Source organism: Xyrauchen texanus, chromosome 45 (assembly GCF_025860055.1).
Source record: "Xyrauchen texanus isolate HMW12.3.18 chromosome 45, RBS_HiC_50CHRs, whole genome shotgun sequence".
In the NCBI taxonomy this organism is placed as follows: Eukaryota; Metazoa; Chordata; class Actinopteri; order Cypriniformes; family Catostomidae; genus Xyrauchen; species Xyrauchen texanus.
In genome coordinates this window covers 22604832-22617676 of record NC_068320.1, presented here as the reverse complement: position 1 = coordinate 22617676, position 12845 = coordinate 22604832, and the positions used below count along the sequence as shown (strand labels likewise).

The window sequence follows — 12845 nt, the reverse complement described above, 5'->3', positions numbered from 1 at the left end:
TGAAGATCCATCATGCAGGATGAATGTACTAGAAGCCCACCGCAAACTAATGACACTTGAGCTTTCTGGTAAATGGGCTGAAAACAATGGGTTGTCGTCACCTGGTGTGGCACTGGCTCTTGTAGACTTTCTATGGAACCAGATTCCATTTTGCGGAGGTAATTTTTTCTGCACTATTGAAAAGCAAAAAGTTTGATCACCCTTTTGGGCTTCTACCCCTCGCAGAGCACAGCACATATTCCACCGGAGAAAGAATCTGGGCAGAAACCATATATTGTACCACAACTTGCTGTCTGAGGTTAACAGAACAGTAATCAGGGGTATGTTCTTAACTTCGAAGTTCAGAGAGGGGCCGGTCAACCTTATGGAAAACAGTGTAAGAGCTAAGTGTGGACCACACAAGGACACTCAGACATATTCTATTGACTTTTAGAGTGCTGCCAGGAGTGTTTCTAAGGTATACACACGCCAGAAGTGTGTCTGGGGTATACACACACACACACACACACAAATGACCATGGTATGCGTTGTGAAGAGCACGTGAGTCGACACATAATTCAAAGCACCATGAAATTATGTGGTTGCTTCAGAACTTGCATTTTTATGTCACATTGGCTTTTTATACACTCAGTTAGGTTTAGGGTAGGAAGGTAGGATTTGTTGATTTAAGACTTGATTAACCTTAACTGCGAGTATATTGCACCCACTTGTCAACAAACACTACGCTCCAATCGGAACCTGAAAGAGAACAAGTTAATTTGCATGGGCTGACAAATGCTTCTGTGCTACTCTATTCCTCTCTTTTTCCAATGGCCTCAATCTAAGTGAAGTGTGGCGCACATTCTCTCGCCCCTCAATGCAACATTTATAAAGAGTTATTCCTCCAACCGTATGGTGATCAGTGGCCTGGAACTGTGAAAAAGTGATGGATCATAATCACTCAAAAAAGAAGCCAAGTGCATCAAACACATGCTAGGAAGTGGGCACTCTTTCACTGCCTCTTTTTTTTTTTGGCAGTTCTCTCTTCCTTGTTTCATTCGTTGACCTGCATGTGCTCACACATGTTGATGGTGTAAGTGAAATCCAGTCTCTTTCTTTCTTTCTTTTCCGCCGGCTCTTGGTCACGGCTCTGTAAGGAACTCTGAGAGAAAGCAGATAAAAGGCCCGTAGAGCCACCTTATCTAAACCCAGATGATATACAGCAGTTGAAAGCGAGGGCTTTACCAAAGCCAGTTGTTGAGAAGCAGGGATACATCAAATTTCATAAGTGTAGAAGCAGTAGAGAGATGTGTAGAAACGATGTCAAAGCTCCCAGAGAAAGATGGAATGGCAGAGATAGACGATGAGAGGCTCTTGGTTTTAAACTGATCTGCAATACGTATTAAAAGTCTTTAAAATGAATGTGATTAGATAACACTTGGTGGTGTACTAGGGATTTTACCAATGGGTGTTTGCCTGGGCATTGCTATGTGATTGCTACAGTCAATGGAAATTCATAAAAACCTTTGAAAGGAATAGATCACCCACAAAAAAACATTCACTTTCATTGTTTGACCAAAAAAAGAAAAAAAGTAATGAAAGTGAACATTGACTGAGGCTAACATCCTGCCTAAACTATAAAAATTCCCATGACTGGGATAGTTGGGGATAGTTGGGATAGTTCACCCAAAAAGGAATCATCTGTCATTATTTACTCACCCTCATGTGTTTAAAGCTCTGCTTTAAAATGTCAACAAATAGTTATTGCTGCTTTTGAGAGTGAAAATTCAAATCTCAGAACGTGTTTTTAATGTTATTGGAAACATATTTACACTAGTAAGTATAGCCGTTTAGTATATTCATTAAAATACAAAATGGTTGGAAACTGAGGTTCCAGTTTTTAAAGAATATTGGAACCAAATTTTTTGTATGCCTTTCGGTTTCTTTTACAATTCTTGGACTATCATTTTTCCACCTTTGCGTGCCGCAAGGACTTTAACAGTGCGACCAGTGTAGCCCGAGTTTTTTTGAATCTACACTGAAAAACATATAACGCTACCTGCTTAACTAATGACTCTTATGAGTCTGTTAATTTTAGTGAATCGAACTTCCTGAACTGCAAGTCATTCATTTCGCCATGTCCATTTCTTAAGCCTAAAATCTTATGATTAATAACTGGATGGTTGTTGAAATGAAATTGTTTAGTTAATACTTTATGAATATTGTTGTTATTAGTGATATATTACTCAAAATGAATTATTGAATAAAATATCTTAATTTTAAAAAGTCTGTTTAAACACATCTTATGCAAGTATCGGTTCTATTAAAATATGAACTGATCATCATTTGGCAAAATGCCGCTGAGGGCAGTAAGCCCTAAAACAGTAAAAAGTGTATTTCCAAATATTTCTTTCTAAGTAATAAAGAGTCATGAAAGGAATTAAGTACCGTAATTGTTAAGAGGAATTGGAATATTCCCTATTTCCCATCCCTAATATTTTGTAATATTTGTTACTTATCGAGTAACCACAAACAACTGGTAAATTCATGGAAATCCATCAGTAAAAAGGTGTTGAAACACTATCAGAAAAGTAATAGCACGATTCTCCTCATCAATCCACGATTTGAGGTATCATTTATCTTTGGTCCAGAGTTTAATACTTAGGGTTTGTTCAAATCCCTTATCATAAGTATGAGCAATAGTAATGCCTTAGAAAACACCTCTAATTAGCTGCAGTAGTCATGATTTTTGGACGTGGGTCTCTCTCACTTTCTCTTCTCAGTTTTCGTTTCTGCATTTCTATGGGATACAGATGTTGTTTTCAGTACGCGACCCCTACAGTCTAATTCCCTCCACAGGTTGCTGGCAATACTGTAAACTATTATACATGCTCCAGTGCAAAACTGCAGTGCGTATTTGCAAAAACCATCCATAACAGTGTCTGCAGGAGGCAGGGAAGTGTATGAATGTTTGTGGTTGCAGTGAATGATGGAAGCGGACTCTGTTTGGCCTGTTATTGCTGGCACACCTCACTGTTGTCTGCACATACACACACACACCCTGATGGGCTGGACAGACTTGTGTTTTGTCTCCTTGCACTTGAAAAAACAAGTGTGAGGTTGCACAATGGAGTTCTCTTTTTCTCTCTCTCCCGCCCATAAATGGCCAGCTTCCTGGGTTCGAAATGACTGAATTCATCTCGAATTAACAAGGGAGGGCTGAGCTATGCCTCTGTGTTTACAGTGGCAGAAAGTTAATATAAATTTTCATCAGAAGGGGAAGTTTACACATATGATTCTATTTGTCCTTCATTATTAGCACCTGAGACTGGGCTGGGGAAGCATAATTGTCTACAGACACAGGCCAAATAGATGCAAGGGGAAGGCAAATAAGCACACCCCAAAATAATTTTATGGTTGTGTGTTACAATCTCTCTCCATGGGATCCGTAATCTAGAAAATCAATAAACAAGAAACGAGCGAGTGAGAGAGATATGTGAGGAACAGTATGAAGAAAACATGAACACGTATGAGATTGAGAGGAAAAAGGTGGAAAAAGAATGAAAGAGAGAGAGAGAGAGAGAGAGTTAGCGTAGCTCACAGAAGCCCATTGTTCTGCTGGTTAGCTCTCGCTTGGCCCTGCAGCTGAGAAGTGTCTCCACGGACCGACCCGCGAGCTGCACACATCGCTGATTTATTGAGTCATACATAAAAACACTCATTATTCCCACATCCTTTTCTCTTGTTTGAAAACTATGGCGTTTGGCTGAGGAAAAACACTCGGTGTCTGACTCCACAATAACTGAGATCTCTCTCTTTCTCTGCCTCTTTTGCTCTTTCTCCCCTCCTCATTTTTTATTTGTGTCTGCTGCTTAAAGGGATACTGTATGTACATGACACATCCTTACTGGACATGTTGTGTCTTCACAAGCTGGTGAACCTAGACTTGAGTATGCAAAGCTAGAGTACTCAATTTATACCAGAATATTTTTTTTTGTTATACTGGTTGAATGTCTCTTTGCATCCTGACAGAAATCAATAAATCATGTGCTCTGATACTAAAAACAAAACAAAAAAATCCATTATCTGTGGCAGTCACAGGCCTGTAAAAGGCCCGTCCAATCATTTAATTCTGCCTGTCTAAATATGTACCTGCCTACATCCGCGCGCACTGCCCGTGAACTCAGTGGCGTGAATTGGGGTGGGACTATCTGATTCTTTGAACAACTGCAGGCCAGGGGAATATTCAGAAAGCTGTTTTAAAGAGTTTATTTTTCCAATTCCGTTCGGTGTCGCTAGTGTCGCAGAAATTACATACTCCAGCTTTAAAGTGACTAAAAAGTGACTTAAAGTGAAACTAGTGAAAAAGAACCCAGTTCTAATTAAAAATGATATTATATTTAGGGATGTACCGATACAGGTATCGTAATCTGCGCTCATTTTACTGATACCATCTGACATACTAATGTGATTACATTAACATTCAGCGCACTAATTCAAATCACGTTATGTCCTATTTAGATTATTTAACTGCAAAAGCTGCGATTTAATGAGATAAATATATAGTTTGCATGTGCGGTGCACTTCAAATGTGTACACTTGTAAATGTGTGGAGACAGTGTTGTGCTGACGCCGGCTTCATGTACCTTTTTGGCTAATACACGGAAAACACCATTATGAGCATCGAGCACTCTGTAGCAGATGATGGCGAACAGAGCACAAATTCACTTAATAGTGCGAGGCACATGCAGAGTAAAAATGTATTTAATTAAATAGCAGCCTTTTGCAGTTTAATAATCACTTTGAGTCACGTAGCAACCATCTTTTCCTGTCTGAAAAGCTACTGAAGTTACCGTAATAACAGAAACACTTAAAAATAAAAGCTCTGTCAAAATAAAAGCTTAATTTAAATGAAAAAAGTATGACAGAAATAAATCGCTATTGTTATGTAATATTCTCTGTATTACTACTACTACTTATACTAATAATAATACTAATAATAATAATAATAAATCAATAGTAATTGTATTAAATTTAAGCAATATATCACATCTGCGATGCTCTGTTATGCAGCACTTTATTTGACAAAATATAACTCCAATGCTGTATTTTGTATTGTGCTGTGAGGTTCTTTATAAAAGTACTTCATTGGATTGAAATAAACTATTGATTTGGAGATCAGAAAAAAAAAACAGGTATCTGACTCTGTATCAGACTCCGTATCGGCAAGTACCAAAATGTAAGTGAGTGAGAGGAGATTGAGGCTAACATTCTGCCTAACATCTTTTGTCATGGATTTAGACTGCATGAGATTGGGTAAATAATGTCAGAATTTTAGGTTGACTATTCCTTTATGAGAAAACCTTTTTAGAGTATGTGTGTTGTTGGCAATAGTTTTATAACTGACAAAAGTATTTTAAAATACGTAAATGTGCAAGTAAAGTGAACCCGGAGCGATTTGCTTTCACATTGTTATAAACAAACTGTACTCATACCACATCCCAAAATGGTTTCCGTTCGGTTCACTTTAGAGTGGTCTGAGTTCATTTAGAGCATTCACATATAAGCCAAAATTCTTGAGCACCAGTCCTTGAAGATCTTTGAAACAAGCTAAGTGTGAAAACAATGATAGTCTTAACCCTTCCATACGTAAAGCTAATTTAAACTTGATGTTTTCGTTTGCCTCCATAGGGTCCATTGAGGTAGAAGCTGCTTCAGTTTGAGGCTCGCTGACGACTGGTGCGTTAACACGTATCACAGCTATGAATTAGCTTTGTCTTGTGTCAGTCAACTTTCTCACAACAGAGGTTAGGACACCTTCCACAGAGTGACCTACTGCCGTTGTGTGTTCAAATGAACCTTTAACATGCTCAGCTGTCATTCATGTTGATGTATGTGTGGTGTCGCGGCAAAGCTGTGGGGCTGTTATGTGCTCAGCGCACGTCTTGTTTATGAAATCTGTGCCTGGAGCACTGCTTTCTATTCATGAGTGGCCTGGCCTCTCATCAGACCTTTGTATCCAAAACGCACTTACATAACAGATATGGTGTCAATATTTTGTCATCAAGAGTGGGGTCCCTATCTTTGCACAGGCCTCGCAGGCCACCAGCCAATCAGCTCTGTTTGTTTGTTCAGCTTAAACTGTTTGTCCTTTTGTTTTCTTTGGCAGCCGACTCCTGTCTGCTTGATAAGGGTTGTGCTCCCTTTCTATCGCAGTCTTGTTTCCACGTGTTTGCGTGCGGTTGGTTTCCATAAACTGACTGTTAACGTGCCCTCCGTGTCTGCAGGCCCGGCTGACAGAATCATGCGCCGCACAATACTTCCTATGCAGTTGTGATTCTGCAATACCCATATTGCTTTCTAAACGATTTCTATATCTGGTACCTTTTCAGAGTTTTTTTTTTAACAAAAAATAGCATCAATCAATACAACTTGTTGACCTCATGCCTTGTTTATATACTTAAGTATCAGTTGCCTTTTTAGGCTCAACATTCCCAGTGATCTAGATAATTCCACCACGTTTCCTTTCTCAAACAGATCTGCTTCCTTTAGACCCCAGAAGGTAGATTTTCTTTCAGGCTATCTTTGTAATGTTTAAATTTTCTTAGAATACGTTTGGTCATGGTTGCACAAGGCCCTATCACCTCTAAAAGCACCATTCAAGTGGTGATCCAGGGGAACGAAGACACTTTTGTAATGATACACTGAGCTATGGCTGGCTGCTAATGTATTTCATGCTTATTTTAGCATTGGGAATGGTCATACAAAGGTGCATTGTGATGTATTCCTCATTACCCCGGTATTAAGTCTAAACACAGACTTGCATGGTGAATGGGTGGGAGAGTTGACATATGTTTCTTTCGTCTGTCTCTTTCTCTCCCTCTCTCCGGTGATCTCTGTCAGGCTATTAACGTAGCCGAGGAACGCCTGTGTAAACATTCATGTTCCTCCCTCTGTTTCGCATAATAGTTACTAGTATCGCCTTTACACCCACCCCGCTATCTGAAAACAATTATGGCTGATCCATTTGGGTCGAATCATATTTTCATAAGGATTCTGAAGCCCTCAAAATCATGTGTTTGCATGTGCTCTTTGAAGTGCACATCATTTTACAGAATGTGCAAGTTTGTTTATTTTATTCTCCCCAGTCCTTAGAGATAGATATCAACATCAAATATGTTCCTGAGTGCCTTGTTATTTACGAACCAGCCTGGGTTCTTGTCGAGATCCTTGCTCTATGGAATGTTATGCATTGTGCTGTTTTTACAATGTGTGTGTTAATGGATGGGAGCTCGCATTTCTTCTGCACAGCAACAAAACTTATAGGATGAAGAAAAGCAAAGCAAAGCAAGCAGAACAGGAGAGTTTCGGCTGCTCCCAGCCGTCCAGCAAAACTTCATTGGTTGCTTTGCTTTTGGTGAGTGTGGAAAGCACCTCATATTCCTTTTGTGTTAGATTCTAGGGGATTTTGTACAAGGCTGAATATCAGGAATAACTAATAAGCAGGTCCAGACAGAATTTGAAGACTTCCTCCACAGTTTCTGCAATGTTTTTTGGGGGAAAACTGAGGAATTCTGCAGAATAGATTTAGACATGGTTAAATGTGTTAAAGCTCAGATTACAAAAATTGGTTGCTGAAAGCATAATCAAATTCACCCAAATACTTGATTTATAAACAAGAGAGGGGTGGGGTTGTGTAGATGGGCGAAATATTCTTTGAAGTGTTGAAGGAAAAGCAAATGGTTCTAAACGAATGTCTCTCTAATAAGCAAAATAGCATTGATTACATTCCTCTATCCTCGCAGTTTTCAGGGTTTGTATTGGAAAAGCCATTAAAAATCTGTGTTCATGTGCCATCGGAAGCGCCACTCTCCTGACCTCTACCATGTATTGAATGGCTTCTTTGAATTTGTCCTTTATTCATCAGAGGACAGTGAGTCTCTATTGATTGGGGTGCAGATAAACATTTCCTTCTGCTAATTGTTGTGCTAAAGCCATTAGCCGACCACTAAAGCCACACAATCGCCGCTTGGATGGGCGTGAAATCTCCCACAATTTACAATCTCATCCACACGGTCTCACAGATAATGACTTGAAATCCAGAGCATGGCAGGGCTGCTTATAACTCACTCATGCATCCAAAAGTACCAAACACACCATAACAAATCAATAAATATATAATTAAGAACTGAAAAATAAGGCACAATGTATCACAGAAAGTTATTTTGCTAAAGCCTGTTGCATAGTCTGAAATGTCTGGCCTTGGGCTTGCAGTTCTTGAACAGCTTTGAATGTAGCCATAGACATTTTTAGATGGGAGAAAACGGAACCTATGTGGCTGAATAAACTTAAAAGTCAATATGAAATAGCATTGGCAATCCCTTTTACTTCCTTAATATCACGTTTCAAAGTGAAAAGTGGTCTCTTTATGACAGGTTGTTGGAGGGGATGGGCTGAAAAATAAGAGGGCTTGTTGACATCAGCCAAGACAGAAAGTTGGTACAGAGAGGAAGCAAGTTTAATTTTTTCGAATAGCATGCACAGATGAATCGTTCACATTAAGACCAATAGAGCACAGTAGTCGGTTTCTGGAAGTAAAAATGCCATTCACGTGTTTTAAGACCGTAAATAAAGTAAATTCTGATTATATGTTGACTTTAAGCTCTTTTCGAGGAATGAAAAATCCTAGTTTTCCTAGTCCATGTCATCCCAAAACGTATGCCAAGTCCAAAGAATGGGACCCCGATCGCCATTTTTGCATTTGTTGTTGTTGGATTTATATAAAGAATTCAAAGACAGGACCGGGAAACTGATTTGAAGTAGACCTTCATTCTTCTACATTTTGGTGTCCCCTGAAGTGTAAGGCCATGACTGAGGTGTGTGTGTGAGTGTGTGCGTGCGTGTGCATCAAGAGGAGACAGATCGATGCTGTTAAAACCTAGCGCCACTGTGTTGTGTTTGTTTACCAGGAGCTCAGAGAGCCTGGCTCCTCCACTGCACAGCCAGACAGACAGTGGCAGCTCTTTGCCCTGTCTCTTCATAATTGATAAGGGGGATGGCTGCCTTCCCAGAGGGTTAAGACGTGGCAACTTTTCCCCTATCTCTCTCTTTCTCCCTCTCTCTTTCTGGTTCTCTCTCCCTGTTTGCTCAGCATCTCAATGTACTAGTTCAAACATTGTTCTCACCAGCTGGCAGAGCAGTGCCATATGCACATCCTGTCAAGGCAGCTGTTGTCATGGATACTGGCAAGCACCAGGAAATAAAACAAGCCCTTGATTTGGCTGCAAGAAGTGTCACTCTTTATCTGGAGGAGTTTTTTTTTCTCTCCACCCTTCGACCTTCACGCTCCTCTCCTCAACGGATGAAACACCTGTGAAGTTATTGTGTTGTTTATATTGCTTTATTTATTTTGTTGCTTTTGCCTTGTGTCGGGGTCACCGGGGCCATGTGCAACAGTGTTCAGAGAACCGTTGTTCACTTCTGTCTCTGGTCAACATAAAACTCCAGGAAGTCGAGTAAAAAGTTGCTTTCCTTTGAACGATTGTATCAGTATTCCTATAGATACATGGGCAACACTAAGAATGCAAATCACTTTAGAGAATAACTGGAATCATGCTAGTCTTACACATATAGAAAATAAACCTACATTTCTACATTTTCTGAAGAAATCTTGAGCAGCGCTTGCCTATGCAAAAGTTGCCACCATGGTGCTAGGATGTTTTGGTTACTTGTCTAAAGCAAGTCAAGTCCACCCTGAATCTCTGACATTCAGGTCCCTAGATATGGCTTGGTTCGCTCTTCAGTGTCAGTCTATGGGATTTTTTTGCCTTTTTTATTCAGCCTGATATCATAACAATTACATGGTTCTGCCAACAATTTATTTTTTAATTTTTTGAGCAAAAAATTGGTCGTTCACAGCTGAAATGTCCTCTGTGTGGCATTAAATGTGTCAAATATTCTTCCAAACAAATTAGGTTTTTAATGTTAATGCTCTATCGCATTTTAAATCAACAAAGCCTCCATCTGACTCTAAACCTTCAGCCTAAACCTAACCAAAATAGCACATGTGAGATGAAAAGCAGATGAAGTTTCTTGGGTTAATGGTCTATTAAGTTTTAATTCAAAAACAACCTTCTTAAGGTAGTGTCATAAAAGCAAATGTGAAATGAATATTGCTGAAGATACCACGTAATTTTTAGTGCTTCTATGAGACTTTCGGCTTACTTCTCGACATCGTGCTTGTCAGGACTCGAGTTGAGCTATCATGTAATTTAATGCACTCAAACAAGCTTGTAAATTTGGTTGATTATGTAATGCAAATGTTAAAGTGTAAGTCATGCGTAAAAGTGTTTCGGCTTTCTATCTATGCTATCTTATGTGAGTAACAAGTGAAATTATTTTTTTAATAATCTGCAATTTGACTCCTGATTTGTGTAAATAAGGGGAATAAAAGTCATTGTAGTTGTAGTGTCTCTAGTGTTATTTTGACCAGGAAACTGCTCCGACCTGTACAGCGAGCCACGTAAAAATAATTAACACATGTAGGTATATTAGCTTGATTCTCTGAGACCAGGTTGTTGTATAAGCAATAGTACTTATACTGACCAGCACCACAAAAAAAATCCCATCCCAAACATGTATGTGTGTGTGTGTATATATATATATATATTCCCTATTCTCCCTTTTTGGAATGCCCAATTCCCACTAATTAGTGGGTCCTCATGGTGACGTGGTTACTCACCTCAATCTGGGTGGCAGAGGACAAGTCGCCGTTGCCTCCGCTTCTGAGACAGTCAATCCATGCATCTTATCACTTGGCTCACTGTGCATGACACCACTGAGACTCGCAGTATGTGGAGGCTCATGCTACTCTCCACGATCCACACACAACTTACCATACGCCCCATTGAGAGTGAGAACCCCTAATCACGACCACTAGGAGGTTACCTCATGTGACTCTACCCTCCTAGCAACCGCCCCCAAACATATATTCTTAACACAAATTTGTTATGTTACATTGGAGAAGAAGCCATTTGGAGTGATTTTTGCAGAGAAGGGCCACCATCACCCTGTGCTCAGGGCACGGCTAATGTTCGGCTCCTTGTTAATTCACTCCCGTGGTAATCTGATGTTGATTTGGTCAACTTTAATAAAAGCGTCTATGAACACTTCACATCCTATGTCTCTACTTCAAATTGATATTATGAATATGCAAATGGGCCGGTAATTTGCAGAGAAGTGGGTATTTCAGCTGAGCACACACTAGACAGGTCAATACCACAGACACTCGCTGTGTTTTCTCCCCCCCCCCCCTGCTCTTTAGAGGTGCTAGGCAAACTGTATTTATCTTTCATCACGGCATCCTGGATTATCATGAAAAATGTATATCTAAGAGATGCTTCATGGCTCATCAACAACAATGAATGGTGTAGTGGTTGAAATGTGCAGGGTTGATGTCACCTTTCACAGTGTTTGATAGTTGGAAAAGGATGAAAAAAACCTAATATCATGTCTCTCTTTCTCTGCTCTTCACAGGCCCTACAAGCAGCAAGGCAATTACTTCTACAGCAACCAGGCAGTGGCCTGAAGTCTCCAAAGAACAACGACAAACAGCGTCCGTTGCAGGTGAGCAGTTCCTCGCTAATCTCTTAAGTCCATCCATAATACATGGCGCTCAGGAAAATATTTCCTCTCTTCCAGCAACTCTGTTTGATTTGGCAATGTAATTCAGGAGCTGTCAGTAAAATTCTCAACCTGTCAGGCCTGCCCTTCTCCTGAAGAAACAAAACAAAATACCTCACCTGAAACCTTTTCTGTTTTCTACAACTACATTACCTCACCATCTCTGTCTGACGTGGCTGTATGACCTCAAAGCCTTCTGTACCGTGAAAAGATTATAACATATTAGACTGACAATAAATAATTTCATGCTTAGCGAAGAATAATAGGCAAGGTTTGCTTTTGGAAACCTTCGGAAATAGCCTACAATGGATCGTAAATTACACAGATTATTAATGTGTAATTACAATGTAATAAACCAGTAATTAAACTGATTCTGAAAAAATAGACATAACTAACCTGTACAGATCAACAGCTCTCTGAAAAACAGCTTCCTCAAGGTGCCTCTGTAGCACTGCATATCTTAACTAGCCACCATTTGTACTTCTCCAAGATAATTTGCCATTATTGATTCCAGCTGCGCTGCATCGCTATTGTCAGTGATTTGGTAAAGGTCACGGTGGCGTTGCACACGCCGCATTCCCTATTACCAGACCTGTTTACTCATCCGCTGACTGCCCATGTGTTTTTTTCTCTTACATCTCTGCAATACAAACGCACTCAAATTATGTAATGTTCTGCCTGGTTCCATATTTTTAGGTTTAAATTAAGTGCGAGCGAGAGTGCGCCCTCCTCCCTGCTAATAGGTGCTAGCAGCTAGCAGCGGTTTCCCTCATTAGTACACCGTGCATTTAATTAAAGAAAGGGAAAATTGGTGCTAACCCTCATCGTTAATATGTTCACAGAGTATAACAATGCCGATACCTTTTCTAAGAGTCACACCCCTGTGTATCTAATTATATGGATATAAGTTTATATATATGTATTAGGGGTTTGGCGTGATGGAAATGGAAATGTCGTAATTTCTTAAAAATGTATAGAAATCATGATCACACAATAAATATTGAAATTATTTGTTTATTTCACTCTACATTTGGATAATCATAGTTGCTCATTGACCCCTGACTTTACTTTGCTTAAATGAGTTCACAGTTACTATATAATGTGCTATTATCCATCTGTATAATTTGTCAACATTATTCACTGTTTTTTACTAGACTATATAGTAAATGTGAACTAATTTAACC

The 12845-nt window shown here is 39.6% G+C and overlaps 1 protein-coding gene across 5 annotated transcripts in view; it reads left to right on the top strand.

Annotated features, from left to right (window-relative positions):
* Positions 1 to 12845, top strand: part of LOC127637527 (forkhead box protein P2-like) — a 128297-nt gene that overhangs the window by 65223 nt on the left and 50229 nt on the right. For all 5 annotated transcript variants that reach the window (XM_052118621.1, XM_052118620.1, XM_052118619.1 and 2 more), the window contains one exon: positions 11515 to 11604. Coding sequence is in view for 2 of the 5 variants with exons in the window: in XM_052118620.1 (XP_051974580.1) it covers positions 11515 to 11604 (90 nt within the window). In the remaining 3 variants the exon portion in view is untranslated. The remainder of the gene's footprint in view (positions 1 to 11514; positions 11605 to 12845) is intronic.